This window comes from Notolepis coatsorum (assembly GCF_963971535.1).
Source record: "Notolepis coatsorum genome assembly, chromosome: 16".
In the NCBI taxonomy this organism is placed as follows: domain Eukaryota; kingdom Metazoa; phylum Chordata; class Actinopteri; order Aulopiformes; family Paralepididae; genus Notolepis; species Notolepis coatsorum.
Window position 1 is genome coordinate 70,294,571 of NC_140180.1, and position 18,443 is coordinate 70,313,013.

At 44.6% G+C, this 18,443-nt stretch overlaps 1 protein-coding gene across 7 annotated transcripts in view; it reads right to left on the minus strand.

Annotated features, from left to right (window-relative positions):
• Nucleotides 1–18,443, minus strand: part of mbnl3 (muscleblind-like splicing regulator 3) — an 84,965-nt gene that overhangs the window by 21,166 nt on the left and 45,356 nt on the right. For all 7 annotated transcript variants that reach the window (XM_084331320.1, XM_084331321.1, XM_084331322.1 and 4 more), the window contains exons 4-7: nt 11,748–11,912; nt 8,595–8,798; nt 7,943–8,182; nt 436–586 (exon numbers count right to left, since the gene is read on the minus strand). In XM_084331320.1, the coding sequence (XP_084187446.1) occupies nt 436–586; nt 7,943–8,182; nt 8,595–8,798; nt 11,748–11,912 (760 nt within the window). The remainder of the gene's footprint in view (nt 1–435; nt 587–7,942; nt 8,183–8,594; nt 8,799–11,747; nt 11,913–18,443) is intronic.

Consider the following 18,443-nt stretch of genomic DNA (forward strand, 5'->3'; position numbering starts at 1 on the left):
AAAATAAAAGTTTTGGGAAATAAATTTCTCAAAAAAAATTCTCTAACCGGTCGCAATAATATCGCTTATCGCGATATTTTCGGGGGCAATTAATCGCCCAGCAAAATGTGTTATCGTGGCAGGCCTAACTATGACCTTCGGAAATCCAGTCACTTTCAACATATTTACATACAAGTTAGCGAGAGATGGGTAGAGAGAGTGAGGGGAAATAGAGGTAGAGGGGAGAGAGGGGTAGAAAGGGAAGGGAGAGGAGTGGAAATAGAGGGGTAGAGAGAGGTGGTAGAGGGGGGAAAGAGGGGGGTTAGAGAGCGAGAGGTGAGGTTAGGGAGAGAGGTGGAGGCAGAGTGTGTGTGTGTGTGTGTGTGTGTGTGTGTGTGTGTGTGTGTGTGTGTGTGTGTGTGTGTGTGTGTGTGTAAGTAAGAGAGAGATACTCACCAGTGGGGATAAAAGCTGGGTGTTGGAGCTGCATGTTGGCCAGGGCGTGCTGGTAGTGGAACATACTGGGACTGAAGAGAGCAGTCGCTCCGTTGCTCTTCTCTATGCTGGGCCTCTTTGGTAGTGAGTGCATGGCGGCCTGGGGCAAGGCCTGGGAAGAGAGAGAGACGTTGTAAAACAGGAGACTGAGTGGGAGATATAGGGGTAGATAAGGATACGGATAAATCTGGAGGCAACAGAGGCCTAATGGAGAAATGGGCTTGTGATGGAAACCAGTTCTAATTCCCAGTTGAAGTGAACGGGTGTCGCTCTCTCCTCAATCAACAAGTACTGTTGCGATGCCCTTGAGCAAGGCACTCCTTGGTGTTAAAAGTGTGGAACTCCAGCATGTTCCTGATCCAATACTAATACAAACGCAACGAGAGCTACAGACGCTTCAATCTGCCTGTTCTTGTTGCGTCTCTATGCCGCCACAAGAGGATGCTGCTGTGTGTGAGGACAGCTCAAGTAGGCCAGCAGCCCACAGGCTTAGATTCCATTTTCTAACAGAGGTTGTGCTCAAACCATCAGACAGGAATGGAGGACGATTTTGAAAGAGATTTTAAATTTGCAAAGAGACCAATAAAGGTATAACATGATCAAAAGAAAAGAATGATGACACTTCACAATATCACGTCACAGCATGCCTCACATCAACGGAGCTGCCGATAGGCTGAGGAGCGCATGACAACAGCCAACCAATGATGACCAAGCAAATAACAGACGGACAGTGAGCCAGTGGAGACAGGGGTGACATCAGAAAAAGAGGTGTGCATAATAATCAGAAAACAGCTTAAGACATCACAACAAGGCTGGTTTACTTAAAGAAAAGAAGGGGGGGGGGGGGGGGGGGCAGATAAAAAACACAGAGCATTACGAAAGAGGACGGTAGTCATGGCAACCGTGTTGAAATATCACACAGAAGCAGTTAAACGACCATCTCCACTTCCTCCTGTCTGTATCTAAAAGCATGCAGGTTGTTTTTCTGCATCTTGCGCTGCAGATTAATACCTGATTAGGCTTTAAGTGCTCACGGTGCTATAACTCTCCAGCCCCCACCGCTTGTTTCCCATTTCAGAGAGTGCAGAGGACTAGACAGCTCCTAGAGAATAAATCCCTTAGCATCACCGAATATCAACAGAGGCCGTGCATGGAATTTGGTTGACTCTCCTTCTTCCAGCATGGCTGGAGATGCAGAGAAAACCACCTGCAGGGTATTAGATAACAGAAAGGATGGAAATGTTCACCAAACCATTCATCCCTTCGGCTTCTTTTGCAACAGCTTCTTAAGCTGTGTACTATTTCAACACGGTTGCCGTGACTACCGTCCTCTTTCATAATGCTCTGTGTTTTTTTTATCTGTTTCTCTGTCCCCTTTTACTTTAAGTAAACCAGGCTTGTTGTGATGTCTTAAGTTGTTTTATCTTATTATTATGCACGCCTCCTCTCCTCTGATGTCACCATCTGTCTCCACTGGCTTACTGTCTGCTATATCTATATTCTATATTATAGCTATGGAGACAATACTATGGCTCATTTGACAGTTACTATCTCTCGTCCAACATGTAAAAAAATAGTTAATTCTTTCATGTATACATTTGCGTGTTATCCCGTGGTGAATATTGTATAGTTTCAGAGTGATCCGGGCTAATTCCTGGAAGCTGAGTTATGGAGTGCATTTTGCGAAAGTCGTTTGCATTGCTCGCCTGGACATCACACAGGTATTATGTTTCATCATGAAGGCATCAAAGGGGGGGGGGGGGGGGGTCGTTTTGTGATGCTCTGATCGTCAGCAACGGCATACGTTTTGGAGTATGTGACATATGATTGTTGCGATCGATGTAAAATCATTGTAGGATCAAAGTAGGATTGATGTTATATAGTCCTTACCTTTGCTAGGAGGTATTCCAAAATGAATATTCCAATTGACTGATCGCGATTTCCAGTATTGATGTCCATCGGGTCCCTGACATGAAATGGGACAAACTATGGATCAAGTGTGCTGGACGTGTTCAGAGTGGCTCGAATGAAGCCTTTCACTTGCCCTGGTCCCATTTCTCCGCCAGGACCATATAAAATGTAACACACAGTGTGAAATAAGGTTTCAAAGGGTAGGCGATACTGCCACCTAGCAGGATTCGGTCGGCATTGCAATCTCAAGGTCTCAGAATGAGTACCAATGATACACCAAGGTCCGTGAGACTGTATAGAATATTAAAAGCGAATAAAAGAAAAAAAAGAGAAAAAAATATGAAAACCAGAGATTTCTCTGGTTCTGGCGCTCAACCGCTGGCGAGATAACCTGACTTTTTTTGTGATTGGTGCAGAATGAGTTAAGGACAGCCCTGCCGGAAGAAAAGGAACCAGACAAACATTGGACCTCATGATCAAAAGTGTACGTAACTATCTTCGTAAGTAGATAGATAGTACAAACGAACAAATGTACAAAAGTCCTCCACCGGATGCCTGAACGCGTGAAAAGGTGTTCAAAATGTTCTCAGCTGCGATCCCCTGAATGAAGAACATCACTCATTCTTAGATTGAAAGCACGTTCTCGTACACCTGAATTTGCATACAGAAACACCCTGCCAGCTCCTTATAAGGGAGAGGCTAAGCATTGCACGCTGGTTGTGCTGATCCCTGTGAATTCCCCACATGTCAATAGTATAATTTCTGGTAGTGGGGGGTAGGGATGGGTATCGTTAGGATTTTATCGATACTACTACTCTTATCGATACTGCTTAACGGTTCGGTACTTTATCGATACTCTTATCGGTTCTTTTTGGTTCTTTTTTTGCAAGAAAAAAAGACAATTAATTAAGAACAGAATCAACATTGCTTTATTATTTATAAATACAACTTTATAAATAAGTATTATAAATAAATATAATTTCTTCAGCAACAGCAGCAGCAATGTTCTTTTATATAACTTTATAAATAAATATAATAAATTAATATAATTTCTTCAGCAACAGCAGCAACAATGTTTTAAATGTGTCTGACTCTGAATTATAGACTTTTTATAATAAACAACAAATGCAAAAGGCTAACAGAACTGTGACACTCGTTCACCCTATCCTCTGTCATCCTTCCTCTAGCTGCTAGGGATAAAGGACTTTGGGTGGTGGAGGGAGGTAGAGGGAGGATGTGTGGTGGCCCTGGGCTCACTGGGCTGGGACATAGTGGCTGACGCCTCAGCTTGACGATCTATAAAAAGTTTAGATTGTAGTATTTGTAGCTAAACAATTGTTTTGTTTATTAGCCTATTTGTAATAATTCGTTATTAGCCTAGGCAACTCCGTATCTTGGCTTACGGTTACGGCTGCAGTGGATGCAGATGGAACACTGCGCGCAAGGCAGTCGAATATGCGCATTTCTGCACACTAATATCATGTTTTGCCAACAGATGTTTTGATAAATTGATTTGCTCGTATTGCCACCCTTACTGGCAAATGTTTTGTTGCACTTGTGGCAACGTGCATTGTCGGCATTGACCCTTGTAAAGTATATCCATACTTTAGAACGCTTCGCTCTATCCGCCATGATCACGACTCAGTGCATGCAGAGCTGGGCCCTGTTTCTTGTACCTGGATAACTGAGTTAGCCGGATAACTTTAGCTGGATAACTGGGTTAGCCGGACTTTCCGATTTCATGTACCTGGATTTTCCAAATCACCATGACAACATATCCAAAAGTTTGAGCCTGGTCGAAAGCAGAGTTCAAGTTCAAGTTAGCCTGAACTATCGCCACGCCCCCGCAAAGAAGTGACAGCCCGTTTCCTGAAACTATTCCCACAGTCTACGATCTGCATTATACCATTCTGAATTACGTTTTTGTGCTCCATTCTTCCAGAGGGGGCTTTTGAAATGTAAAATAGACCCAAAATGCTGATATTAAATTCACTTTGTCCTAAATAATGCACGTTATATATACCGTGGCGACGGTGGCGCTCGCTCGTGCGATGTACACATGATGTGGTTATTTTAATTGTAACTGGGATTAAGATGTCTGATGAGATGCGCTGTTTGACGGATTTGAGAAATTGAATGAGCCGTTGACGTCACATTAATGAATGAGGATAAAGAGATAAACTTCATTCAAAACAAAGGATATTCTAAACACGGGTCTCTCGTTCATTAATGTATAAACAATGAATTTATCCCATCTGGCCCAGTGGCCCAGCGGTAGTGCTCAAGCCTCCCAATCCACCGACCGGGGTTCAAATCCCCGTGTTTCCAGTATGATTTTTTTGAATATAATATTAATGATTATACGCCAAAGTAGCCTGGTTTTAAGTTAAAATATTATAAATCTACATGCATTGAGGATGTCATTCTTTATATAGCTCTCAACGTGCACCAAATTGAATTATTCCTATATTGCAAAAAGAAGGACCCCGGTCTTGAACCCGGGTCGTCCGTGTGGAAGTCAAAAGAACAACCCGTTGGACCACATTGGAGATAAGTTAAATATTGACTATACATCAATCAATGGGCAAGAAAGCCGTCTCGTAATTCTGTATAACAGTTAACTAGTTATTTTCGCTAGCAAGATCTCATTTGATTATTCAATCCAGCAGGCAAGTTTAAAGAAATATAATCTGATTGATTGAGGTAATGAGGGACTTAGAATTAGCCTATAGATAACGCATTTAACTTGTCGGCGAGGCGATTGAGCCTATTGCAATCTGTCAATAAAGTCTTAAATCAATTAATCAATCAATGCCGTTGAGAATCAGGGTCTCTGCCATCGATACGTGCTGGCTTTCCACCTAAAACGGGAGCGCGCATCTAGCCTGACTTGAGCCTGACTCTCAAGTCTGGCTTGAGTTAACGAGACTGAATCCTCCTTTGTGAAACAGGAAAATCCCGGCTTTGAACATCGGGTTAACTGAAGCTGGATAATGGACATGTTGATCGACTTAGTTGAACCACGTACATGAAACAGGGCCCTGCTGTCTGTGTGCAGAGCGCTATAGCACGGGGCGTCGGGGACAGCGCTTTCATTAAGGAGTACCCGTATGTAGTACCCGTATGTCTATGTGTAGCACTAGCGAGCGACTCGCGAGGAGTGTGTGTAATAATTGACAAGCTGGCTGCGGCTCGCTTCTCGTGCAGAGACAGAGGATCGTTCGCAACTTTTAAATAATAATAATAATAATAATAATAATAATAATTTCTCTAGAGTATCGATAGCAGTACCGAGGACGTCAGAGCTTATAAATACTCCGGTATTTTCTAATATAGTACCGGTTCCCGTTTAAAACCGGGGTCCGGGGGGCATCCCTAGTGGGGGAAAATATTCAACAGGTAGCGCAAAAGCAATTAGCGACTGCTAAAGATTTGATTAGATTAGATTAAAATGTATTGCAAGTACAATACAACGAAAATAAGTTTGGCATCTAACCAGAGTACAAATGTAACAGTAAAGTGCAATAGTAACATACAATGCACAGGTGATTAAACTGGGTATAAAATATATAAATACTACTGAGTAATAGTGCTCATCCGATGCATGTACAGAGTTGTAGTATTAATATGTACCGTCACCGTGATACAGGTATAAAGACTGTAGGACATCTTAGCGTGACATCTTATTTAGTAGTGTCAATACGGATGCAAGGTCACCCAGAAAAAGCAGCATGGAACGAGTTAACAGGTGAGGTCAACGTGGTGGTGTCAGGAGAGGAGCGCACAGCGGCTGAAGTGAAAAAGAAATGGGCTCATGTGAAATCCAAAAGAGTCCAAAAAAAGATTCAGCAGTCTGATACTGTGCTCGACTTTGGAACGAGTGCGCACTTGGCTCTCAATGTAGGCCGCCTCCTGCTCCGTCTGGGGGTTGGTGAGTGTGGTCATGAACCAGGGGGGCAGTGCATCTCCTAATAAAACAAGTCACTAAAATAATGGAAGTCTACTGTTGCTGGAACGATTAATTACACACATATACAGTACGTACCAATTAGCCATGCATCTCCAGCGTCCCCTTGCTCGAGGTGCACACCCACAGATATGTTCTGTGTAAGATGTAGGAGTTATGTACACCTGCTGGGAAGCGTGAGACCACGTAGAGCAGGTGGTTCTGGGCATCGCAGATGATTTTATGGAGTGGTATTGCTTTCTTTTGAGATATGGAAACGCATCTGGGGAGGGTGCCTTGATGCGCTCCAAGGTGGACAGTAGCTGAACATGTGGTGGCACAGGGTTTGAGCGCTTGGTCCGGCTCCTCAGGCCCCGTTTAGACGGAAACGCTAGCAGGTGAATCCGCAAAAATATTTTTTCGGATGTGCCTTTCGTTTATACGGAAACGGCGTTTTTACGGGGTGAAACCGCAAAAAAGTGAGACTACCTTCCAGGGTGGAATTCCTAGAAACGCTAAACCTTTGCGCTCTCGTCTAAACTGTCAAAACCGCATAAAACGATGACTAAAGGGTTGTCACGGCTCTGGTCGCGCGTACTGCTTACATCACAGGCAAGCGCCAGCGCCGCCAGTAGCCTAGAAGCGTAAACAAAGCATGTCTGATTCTATCCATGGCGATCACCTGGAGGCTACATTGGCAGTACTTTTAACCCTTTCACTGCCACACGACAGAAGGTTAACCCTTTACTATCACACAACCGGCTGTCGTGTGGCAGTGAAAGGGTTAAATACACAAGAATCTGTCCCGCGGCGTGAGTGGACCCACTGTCTGTGAGTGACTCTGCTTTGGTCCAATCACATTCCCCATCCACAGTCTGCGAATCAGAGGCAGAGTAGGGCGGGTCTTCACAGCACGTCATGTGACATATGCGCCAATCGTGTGACAGCGGGGCTCCGTCGTTACAGTGTCGTCTGCACGGAGAATTCCACCCCAAAACGCTCGTCTTAACGCAAAATTAGAAGTGCAACCGCAAGACGACTTTTGCGGTTTCTGTTCAGACTTCCATCCCAAAACGCTCGTCTAAACGTAGCCTCAGTTAAACTTATCCTTTGTGTCTGTTGTCATTTGTGTGGGTTTAACTTGTGAACAGTAAGATGCGCAGTGGAATGTTTCTCCACTGGCCTTTACGATGTGCACACTAAGCAATGTAGGATATAAATAAAGCCAACAGAAAAATTATAATAGAGAACAAGACGGTATATGGAATATTAATACAGTCTATTCCACTATAGCTATATCCGTGCAATTGGGTTTAGTTCTTATTTATTTATTCACTGTCATTTGCAGTGTTTGTGTAGTGCTTTTATTTATTTTCGGACATCACAATGCCTTGTTGAGTCATGACTACATCCAAGTGTGCAACAGAAAATGTCACAATGGAACATGGTGTTTTTCTGAGCAGACATGGTGCGGGCGAAGTCCTATCAATATGGCCACAAGGAAAGGTTCCATTGTTGTGGGCAAAATCAACCACAGAAAAGTATGCCACCCAAACCCAGAAATGCAGGCTGTATACTTTGCGCCTGCTCCTGAGTGTGAGGTGGACTCACCATGGCTGCGGTGGCGGCGTTTTGGCTGGCCTGGTGCTGGGCGGCCTTAATCCTGGCCTGCAGGTGGGCAGGGGGATGGAAGTATTTGCACTTGTCTCTGCTACAGCGACCCTTGATGTAGTCCATGCACACGATGACAGAGTTCTCGCTGCAGTCCACCATGCCCGCCTCCTGGGGGTGGGCGTATCGACAGTCGCCCTCGCCTCGCGTACAGTTGCCCCGCTGGAACTCACGGCAGACCTGTTTTGAGGCCGGGGGAAATGGGGATCAATGATTGGGGCTCGCAGAATTCCCCTTACATCAAGGACTAATGCTGAAGAATTGTGATAATTATATCGTCAAGGACACACAGAATGTATTATTTCAAACGCAATTATTAAAAAGGCCTTACATTTAGTACAAGATACAAGGTACTTTATTACAGTAGTTGATTAATGGTGTTTTACTCATAAATGTAATACATTTTGACATTTAATTTTCCTTAGAGATATTACTTCAGTGTGTCAGAGTGATAAATCACCATATATCTCAGTATCGTATAATCACACATAGCATAATAACACTGTGTAATAGTGTATTGGGAGCTCCCTGGTGATTAACATTCCTAGAACAAACATAGAAACGTATCAAACGCAGACATGTGACAGCGTACCTCTAGCTTGTCGGTCCGCATGTGTTTCTGCATGCAGCTGCCGTTGCCCATGGCTGTCAGGCCGGTTGGGCTCCCAGGGACCAGCATGGGAGCGCTAGGCATCAGCTCGGGCATCAGGCCCATGCCTGGACCCATGTGGCTCAGATAGGGACTAAACGCCATGCTGGGGCTGCTGGCCAGGGATGGTGCCATTGGGAATGTGGTCTGAGTGAGAGAGAGAGAGAGAGAGAGAGAGAGAGAGAGAGAGAGAGAGAGAGAGAGAGAGAGAGAGAGAGAGAGAGAGAGAGAGAGAGAGAGAGAGAGAGAGAGTATAGGGATGAGTACACAACATCCTCCAAATGTTTTCAGTTTTTTTATCCACTTTTTCTCCCATTTTTCTATTTTTCTCCCATCCCAATTTTCATATCGTCCAATTCAACCCTCCCCTGTCTTCGAACGTGGTTTCTTGCCTCCCACAAGCCGGCTGCAATGTGGACTAAGTCATACATAGCACGAGTCCCCTCCGATACTCGAGGTAACAGCCGTCGCATCTTTTCACCTGCGCGGCTCGATCTTTCAGCGTCGGGGGTCTGGGCTTTGGAGGGGCCCCGCCCCCGTCGCTTCTTGATTCTACTGCGCAGGCGCACCAAACGACCTGTAGGAGTCGCTGTCCACAACGCCCGATCCCCACCCTTCAGTTTCCCTCCCCGTAATACGGCCAATGTGTATTACTGTGGACGACCAGCTAAACTGAAAGCAATGTGGAGAGCGGGGCTCGAACAAGAGGCATCCTGTTCGAGCCTAGTCTCCAGCATTCGTTGCGAGCGCCTTGCCCACTGCGCCACGTAGCCGCCCACAAATGTTTTCAGTTTTTAATACACCGCCCAAGGCTTGAGGACGTCAATTTGACCTAATAAATCCTGAAATTCGGAGACTTGGGAAACAGGAAGTATTAGCGCAGCGTTGCGATTTCCACTCCACAGTACAAACACCTACATGTTCACCTAAAGGCGACTGCAGACTGCAATAGAGAGAGGGTTGCTTCTTGCTTGTCTGTTGGTGCTTCCGGTGTGTTCATAGCCCCTTTCGGGACTGTGAATCAGCGAGTGAATACACAGTCCCTTATACGAATACGACCATATAAAAATCTCACAATTAACTCTGAAGAACTGGTCCTCAGCAAAACACTCCTCATACAAGTATCGCAGAGAAAATTCAAAGGTACTCATAGTTGCATGAGGGTTTCGGACAGACAAACGGTAGGGTTTGAAAGCTCGGCGTTGCTAATAAACATTTAAAATAATTTTTATAAACTGGTCAACACGCCTTTATTTCCGGCTATATTGCCTGCGCTGTGATCACATCAGGCACCCAACGCCGGAAATAAAGCAGTTTTGAGCAGTGTTGACTGGTTTATAAAGATTATTTTAAATTTATTATTGAGTACCTTTTTTTATCCACTTTTTCTCCTTATTTTTCTATTTTTCTCCCATCCCAATTTCGTATTGCCAATTCTCCCCTCCCCTGTCTTGAACGTTGCTAGACTATGCCTCCCACTGGTCGGCTGTAGTGAGGATAGAAGCCTTGCATCACGTGTCCCCTCCGGTACACGAGGAGGCAGCCTGTCGCATCTTTTCACCAGACAGCGCAGACTCTCAGTGGCGAGGAGTAACGCGTGGGAGGCTCAGGCTGCCCCCGATACTTCCTGTCTCTGCTGTGCAAGCGTCACCCAACCGACCTGTAGGAGTCGCTGTCCACAACGTCCAATCCCCACCCATCGACTTCCACCCACTACCTCTGCCAATTGAGATAGTATGACGACTGGCCCAAGCCGCAGGCAATCCACCGGGATTCGAGACCGGAGTCTCTTGCATTGGTGACGAGCGCAATCTCCGCTACGCTACCCAGCCGCCCCATTATTGAGTACCTTTGAAATTTCTCTGCGATACTTGTACGAGGAGCGTTTTGCTGAGAACCAGTTCTTCAGAGTTAATTGTGCGATTTTTATATGGTCGTATAAGGGACTGTGTATTCACTCTCTGATTCACAGTCCCGAAAGGGGCTATGAACACACCGGAAGCACCAACAGACAAGCAACAAGCAACCCTCTCTGCTCATTTCACCTATAGACTTTTATAGGCTACTGACAACGTGGTTGTAGGCAAAGCCTATTTATAATTTTGCCCAATGTGATAAAAAAAACTAAAACCTAGGCTACAATTGCTCATTCAGTTATTCCATGTTAAAAGTACAGTGTAGTGTTTAGTGGTCAGGCTGCATGGTATACCATGTTAAAGACGATGGGTGCTGATTAACACCAGTGGCATATGCTCAAACTTTTTTGGGTCAATGCCCCCACCCAATGGGAATAAAATCTTCGGCTATCAATTATGATTATTTTCTGTTTAGCATGGGTATCTATTACATTCTCAGTTATTAATGTTTCTATTTGGTTCAGTTTAAGCATGTCAGTGTCAAATGAGGGCTGAATAAATTTGTACTCATTTGACTTACTTTACTTTACTACAGTAAGTTAAATTAGCAAAGAAATGACACTTTCCCCGTTTCTGAAGTGGGATTTTGGTTTTGATTGTGCTCATATAGGCTCCTCTCTGGTTCCAGTCAAGTTGTTGTCCTGATATTAAAACAATGACAATAAATCAAATAAACTAGCGCCGCCTCTGAGCATCTCAACACCCCCCTTTCAACAATTCTGCACCCAGCACCCCCCTGACACTCTCTGAACGCCCCTTGGGGGGTGGTACCACCCCTGTTGAGAAACCCTACTCTAAAATGTGTGGATCTTCAACATCTTTTGAAAGAAAAATAAATGTAACCTACATATATCCTATCCAAGGCTTTGCATGGAGTGACATAAGATCGTCTACCCACTTAAACCAAACAAATGAAAGATTACCATTAAAACAACTGAATGCTTCAACTTTGGCGCTTGCCAAATAAACACCAGTCGTAATCGATCCCGGGGCTCCGGCAGCCGACACAACCGTGCCAGTGTTCGGGGGTTCCGTAGAGACAATGGGAATCGCTGTAATGGAACTGTCTTGGTGCGGTGTGGCGTTTCGTTTTCGCAGCTGCACTAAATCACATGTAATGTTGTTTTGTGTCATTGGCTTCCTTTTAAATGCACTGGAAGCGGTTAGTGTTAGTGCTCACAATGGGCTGTAGCTGGGCTCCAGGCAGCATGAACTGCATCTGCTGAGCCAACATGGCCGCTGCCGTCTTCTGCTGGATCAAGTTGTTCCTCCCGTTGATCTCCAGCTGGGTCTTCAGGTGCGGAGGGGGGTGCAGGTATTTGCAGTTTTCACGCGTGCAGCGTCCCTGTGAGACGGGATGCATTGCAGTTATTCTCAGTTATTAGATTTAGGACAGATGGAGCAGTGAGACAGGGAGATGAGACTGATGTGATTGAGGGGATAAATCAAATGGGGATTTCCTTGACAGGGACCGTGAAGACAACAGGGCTCCCAATCGCACCAAGATATAAAAATTATATATATAATAAACACATTAAAAAAAAAACTCTCCTGATTGTAGCACTTAATCTGCGCTCAGTTTAAAGAAGGCTCAACAATGAAACAGAGTGCTAATTGTGATATCAAACATCAGTGATCCACGCCCTTTTCATTGTAATATAAGAACTAGATAATTGCTAGTGGGAAAGAAAATACTAATGAAGTCCCAGAAGATCGCATGAAAGATAATTTATGAGAAACTCTGCATTTCATTTTAGTGCCTCTACGATTAAAATATGCCACGTTGGGTGAATCAAAGACCTGGCAGAAACAGAACTGGCGCTTGCTCCAAGTCCCTGTTAATTGGTACAACATGCAAACCTATTTCCATGATGACAAATTCCAATTTAGTGCCTTTACTTAGCAAAATATGTTGTAATTGCATTACAATGTAACCATGCTTTTCTGTTTTGTTATTGTAATATTAATTCAAATAACACTACCTTTAACCCTTTCACTACCACACTACAGAAGGTTAACCCTATCACTACCAAACTGTTAACCGTCTGTAGTGTGGTAGTGAAAGGGTTAACCTGCTGTAGTGTGTTTGTGAAAGGGTTAACCATTTGTCGTGTGGTAGTGAAAACCTTCTGTATCGTTGCAGTGAAATGGTTAACTATTTGGTAGTGTGGTAGTGAAAGGGTTAACAATGCTGCTAAATATGAATGGACGGCTGGAATGTCTTGAGCCAGGTTTGGATATTTGCACAGTGGCTCCGGTGCAGCCAGCCTGACAAACCTATTTGCAGAGGATAGAGTCGGTGTGTTGAAAACACATGCTCGGCTCTCACCACCCTTTTATATCACTACTCGCTAGGTTATCCGTCTAGCGAGTAAGTGGGTTTCAAGGGAGGGAAAAACAAACATCTCGGAGCATGTGACTGACCGAGCCACAATGCACTGCTGACATGTATGGCGAAGAGGGGGAAGAGAGAGACCAGCTAGCCCACTGCATTCAGTTCAGCTCTAGTGAAACAGAAGCCAAAGCAGAAAGATAGAGATGCTGGCTAAACAGCAGTGGTGAAAGTTGTCTAGTACTAGGGATGCACCGATCCGACTTTTTCAGTCGCGATACCGATACCTGGGTTTGGGTATCGGCCGATACCGATCCATTGTCCAATTCCCCCCCCCCCCCCCCCCCATTAAAATATTATATATTAAAATATATTTTGTTTTTTAAGAATTGTAAAGGATCACAAGTGTGTTTTTGATTTGTTGTAAACAAAGACAGAAAATAAACTTCATTCATTCAATTAATAAACTGTATGCCTCACTGTCACTGTGTGGAAGAGACTGGGATCATTCTTTTGTGCAAGGCAACATCAGGCTTGACTTAAAACATTACTTTCCTAACTTAGTGAAACTAAATGTAACAAAATTAACACATAGATATAAATGTACTGAATGGTTATTTCTTAATAATTTTTTTTTTTAAATCTGATATATATATATATATTTTACTGATACCCGATCCAGCTATTTTACTGATATCGGCGGCCGATACCGATACCAATATCGGATCGGTGCATGACCTATCTAGTACCAAAATCCTGTACTTGAAATAAAAGTAGGAACAGTGCTGATTGAATTAGTACTCTTGGTAAAATGTCACCATGAAATATTCAAGTCAAGTAAAAGTAGTAAAGTACTTGATAATGATATTTACATTTACATTTAGTCATTTAGCTGACGCTTTTATCCAAAGCGACTTACAAGTTCTGTACGACAAGTCATATTAAATGCACTTTGTAAGTATCAAAACTAAAAGTGCTTGATTACGGTGCATTCATCTGTAAAGGGTTGGTGGTCCAAAGGCTGGCTCAAAGTTTATTTCAGAATACTTTGACAATTCACTGTATAAAGACATTTGGACTGATGTGATACCCCGCCCCCCCCATCCACCCAGCCATGATAACATTCAGAGGGTGTACAACTTAACTCAATGGACGCCACAGCGATATGCGTGAATCCGTGATGTGTTGTTAAAAGGCTGACGCTCTAAAATATAGGAATACGTGGGGGGGCTATAACTATATTCTATATTATAGCTATGGATACAATACTATGGCCCATTTGAAATCGACTATCTATCGTTCAATATGTGTTAAAGAAAAAAGAATTTCATCCATACATTCCCGTTTTATACCGTGGTGAATATGACTATAGTTTTAGAGTAATCCTGTCTAATCCCAGAAAGCGACGCTATGCAGCAATACGTGCAATTCACTAAAAACTTTGCCATTTCTTGCCTGTACACGCTACTATTTTGAAATCACATCTATATTATCGGTATTATGTTTCATCATGAATGCATGAAAGGGTGGGGGGGGGGGTCGTTTTTTGATGCTTTGATCGTCACCAAATTTTCAACAATACTAAACAACATGGCCCCCCTAAGAACCACCAGGGTAAAAAATCACGCTGAGCCGTGGATGCACACTGAAATACTGACCGCTATGAAAACCAGAGACAAAAAATGCTCTGAGTTTCGTAAAAGTCAGAGGGATGCACCGATATGAAAATTGGCCGCCGATACCGATTGTTCAACTAACACTATCGGCCGATACCGATACCGATATTTGTATATTTGTATATAAGTATTTGTAATTTTTTTTTTTTTTTTTTTTTTTTTTTTAATGAAACTACTGTATATTTGTATGTGTATGTTTGTATTTGTAGGCCTCTTTACTTACTTAAAAAAAGGAAACATCAAGAAATATGTTTATGGTATCACTATCTCTCTCCCAGTATCGTCTTGCGGCCTGCAGAGGGATACTATTTTCTCAACCAGAGCTTTCAACCAATGCAATGGAACCATTCTTGCAGCCTGCAGCGGGATACTATTCTCTCAACCAGAGCTTTCAACCAATGCAATGGAACCATTTTGATTGACAGTCGATTCGGCCAATTACGCCACACCGCTAGCACCCACCTCCTGCTGTCCTTACCACCAATCGGCAAGCGTTTATACATTTTTCTACTTCCGGGCATGCCGCCATTGTTCTGTGTGGGAGTTGGAGCTGAGGAGTCTGGGAGTAGCAGGCATGCCGCGGGTTCGTGGGGGGCGGCTGTTGTTTGGAGAGGAAGACAGAAGTGCGGTTTGTTCATGTGGGAGGGTGGATATTGAGAGGTGCGCCGAGTGGCGGCGTCTGCGTCCGTCGGAACTGTGCCGCGAAGACTTGCGTGGGAGTGGTAGTAGTCGGTGGTGGGAGGCGCAGGACGTGGCTGTGAGGGATCAGGCACAGCAGAAACCTATTGATTGGTGGCCCCGGCCTGTGAACGGCTATCCAGGGTATTGGGAGGATCGTGATGGAAGTAAATGGTGTGAGGAGGGCGAGGAAGATAGCGGTAGGGATGAGAATGGCCATGACGACGGGAAGGGGACGGGTGGGGCCAGTATGGAGTGTAGTGGGGAAGAGAGTGGGGGAGAAGGGTGGACGAAGGTGGAGAAGAAGAGTAGGGTAAGTGAGGGGAAGGGGAGTAAGAGGAAGAAAGAGAGGGGAGATAGCTTGAGTGGGTCAGAGGATGAGGGTGGAGGAAAGGGTTTTGGAGGGTTGAATGTAGTGGTGCGTTTTGAGGGAGGAAATGGAGTTGGGGATATAGAGCCGGACCAGCTGTCGAAGCTCATTAAAGCGCAGTTAGGTGAGGTAAGGTACGGGAAGGTGTTGGGGGATGGGAACTTGTTTATAGCGTGTGTAAGTGTAGTGCAGGTAGAGAGGGCAAGGGAAATGAAGAGCATTGGGAAAGTGGAGGTCAGTGAAGTAGGGATAGTAGGGGAGAGAAGGGATAGTGGGTGCAAGGGGGTGATTGGGGGAATTCCAATTAGGGTTAATATGGATCAGCTGTTAGGGGATTTGAGGAGTGACGAACGCAATGGGAAAGTTAAGAGTGTAGAGAGGATGAAGAGAGGGGCAGAGAAGGAGGAGACAGGGACCATAGTTATTCAGTTTGAGGGTGAGGTTAGTCCGAGAGTGGTGTTTTTAGGGTATTTGGCATATAGGGTTAGGGAGTTTGTGCCAAATCCGTTGAGGTGTTATAGGTGCCAGGAGTTTGGACATGTAGCTAAGTGGTGTAGGAAGGGACAGAGATGTGGTAGGTGTAGTGGGGAGCATAAGTATGGGGAGTGTGAGCTGGGAGTGGAGCCAAAGTGTTGTAGTTGTGGTGGGAAGCATAGTGTAGCGTATTGGGGTTGTGAGGCGATGAAGGTAGAGGTAATGGTCCAGCAGGTGCGAAGGGAAGGTAGAATTTCATATGCGGAGGCAGCTAGGAAGGTAGGACAGGGACAGCAAGACAAGGGACAGGGGATTAGAGAAGGGCAGTTGGCAGTAAGGATAGTGCAGGAGCATCAGGGAAAGCAAGGTAGGGGGCAGGGTTTTGGGATAGGGCATCGGGTGGTAGAGGAAGTTCAGGCGAAGAAAGAGAGGGTGTTTAGGGAGAAGTTAGGTATGGTGGCCTTTGTGGCAGGAGTAGTGAATACGACAGCGGCGGTTAGTAGTAGGACAGAGAGGACTAGGTTGATAGTTTTAGCAGCAGTGGGACACTTGGGTATGGAGGGGTTGACAGTGGAGGATGTTTTGACGGAGTTGAACAGGGTGGCTGATCGGGTAGCGTTAGGGAAGGGGGGTGTGAGTGAGCGAGTAGGACAGAGTCAGGCCACGGGGGGCGAAGCGTGTGTTGCAGAGGGGGAGTCAGTCAGGAGGTAGCAGTGTTAGCTGCACGTCGTTGGACAATGTGGGGGAGGGAGGATTCCAGTAGATGGCGGTAGAGTAGAAGGAGAAGAGAACTTGTGAGCAGATAAATCTGTTAGGCAGCAATACGCCGGAAGGTGTCCAGTCTGCCGGAAAGTACACGAAGAAGAAGAAGAAGAAGAAGAAGAAGAAGAAGAAGAAGAAGAAGGAGAAGAAGAAGAAGAAGAAGAAGAAGAAGAAGAAGAAGAAGAAGAAGAAGAAGAAGAAGAAGAAGAAGAAGCCATTGTTCTGTTTGCGAGAGCAGAACACACTTAACGTAGCTACGTTAGCTGCCCGGCCCGCCGACCGGCGCTCCACGCATGACCAAATGAGACATAATGATTTTACTGCAACAAATGTTATAATAAAACAAAGCCTTTCTATACATTTGTCTGGTTGAAAACTTTATTAACAGATTGCAGAATGTGTAGTTGGGTACGGAATGAGCAACGGAATGGAACCGAGCTATGAACGGACTAACGGAGTAATGCCTTGTTTACTGCTATCTTCGGGTAAATAATATGCTTGTTATTGAACGTGTAACACTTCATTTTAACAGCAGATACTTTCTTAAATGCCATCTTCCCGAGAGAGGGTGTTGACGGGGAGTTGTGTTATTAATAGCATTGAACAGCTAACCGAAAGCTAGCGTTAACTATTGTTAAAGGTTTAGCCATAACGTTACCTTGGCTAAAGTTGGGGCTATTCATAATGCAGCAATAATGACTGCAGACCTGCAAGCAAAGTACAGCAAGTTGACAAAGGAGTATTCCAACGCAAATCACATTTTCACCAGTAACGTTAGTCTTGCATCTAATAGCTAATAACGTAGCTACGTTAGCTGCCCGGCCCGCCGACCGGCGCTCCACGCATGACCAAATGAGACATAATGATTTTACTGCAACAGATGTTATAATAAAACAAAGCCTTTCTATACATTTGTCTGGTTGAAAACTTTATTAACAGATTGCAGAATGTGTAGTTGGGTACGGAATGAGCAACGGAATGGAACCGAGCTAATGAACGGACTCGGAGTAATGCCTTGCTGCTATGGGTAATAATAATATGCTGATGTTATTGTCCGTGTAACACTAACTATATAACGCTAATGCCACAAAACGAATGCCTTGTTAATCATAAGTAGTTACTTTGATGCAGTAGATTGTGTGTGTGTGTGGGGGACGGCGGGCGTTGTGCAGATAGGTCGCGAGTGAACCTTTTTTTTTTTGCCTTTTGACGCTACACAAATTGATGGGTATTTATCGGCGACTGCTATCGGCACAATTGAGCTTATCGGCCGATAGGCCGATAGCAGTCAACAAGGCACTTATCGGCCGATACCGATACCCGACCGATATATCGGTGCACCCCTAGTCAAAGCTTACCAAAAGCACGAGCAGTGAACTCCAAGCCCACGTGACTTAACTCAAACTGGAAAGAAACAGACTAAGAAATGATGTAAACTCCATGATCAAAACTGCATCAATGACAAAACAGAGGAAACCACGTGAACTTTGGAAATTACTCAATAATCAACTAGGCTGCAGTAAAAAACTTAAAACCAGATTCTCAAACATAAACATAAAGACGGACAACACGCTCATCACAGAC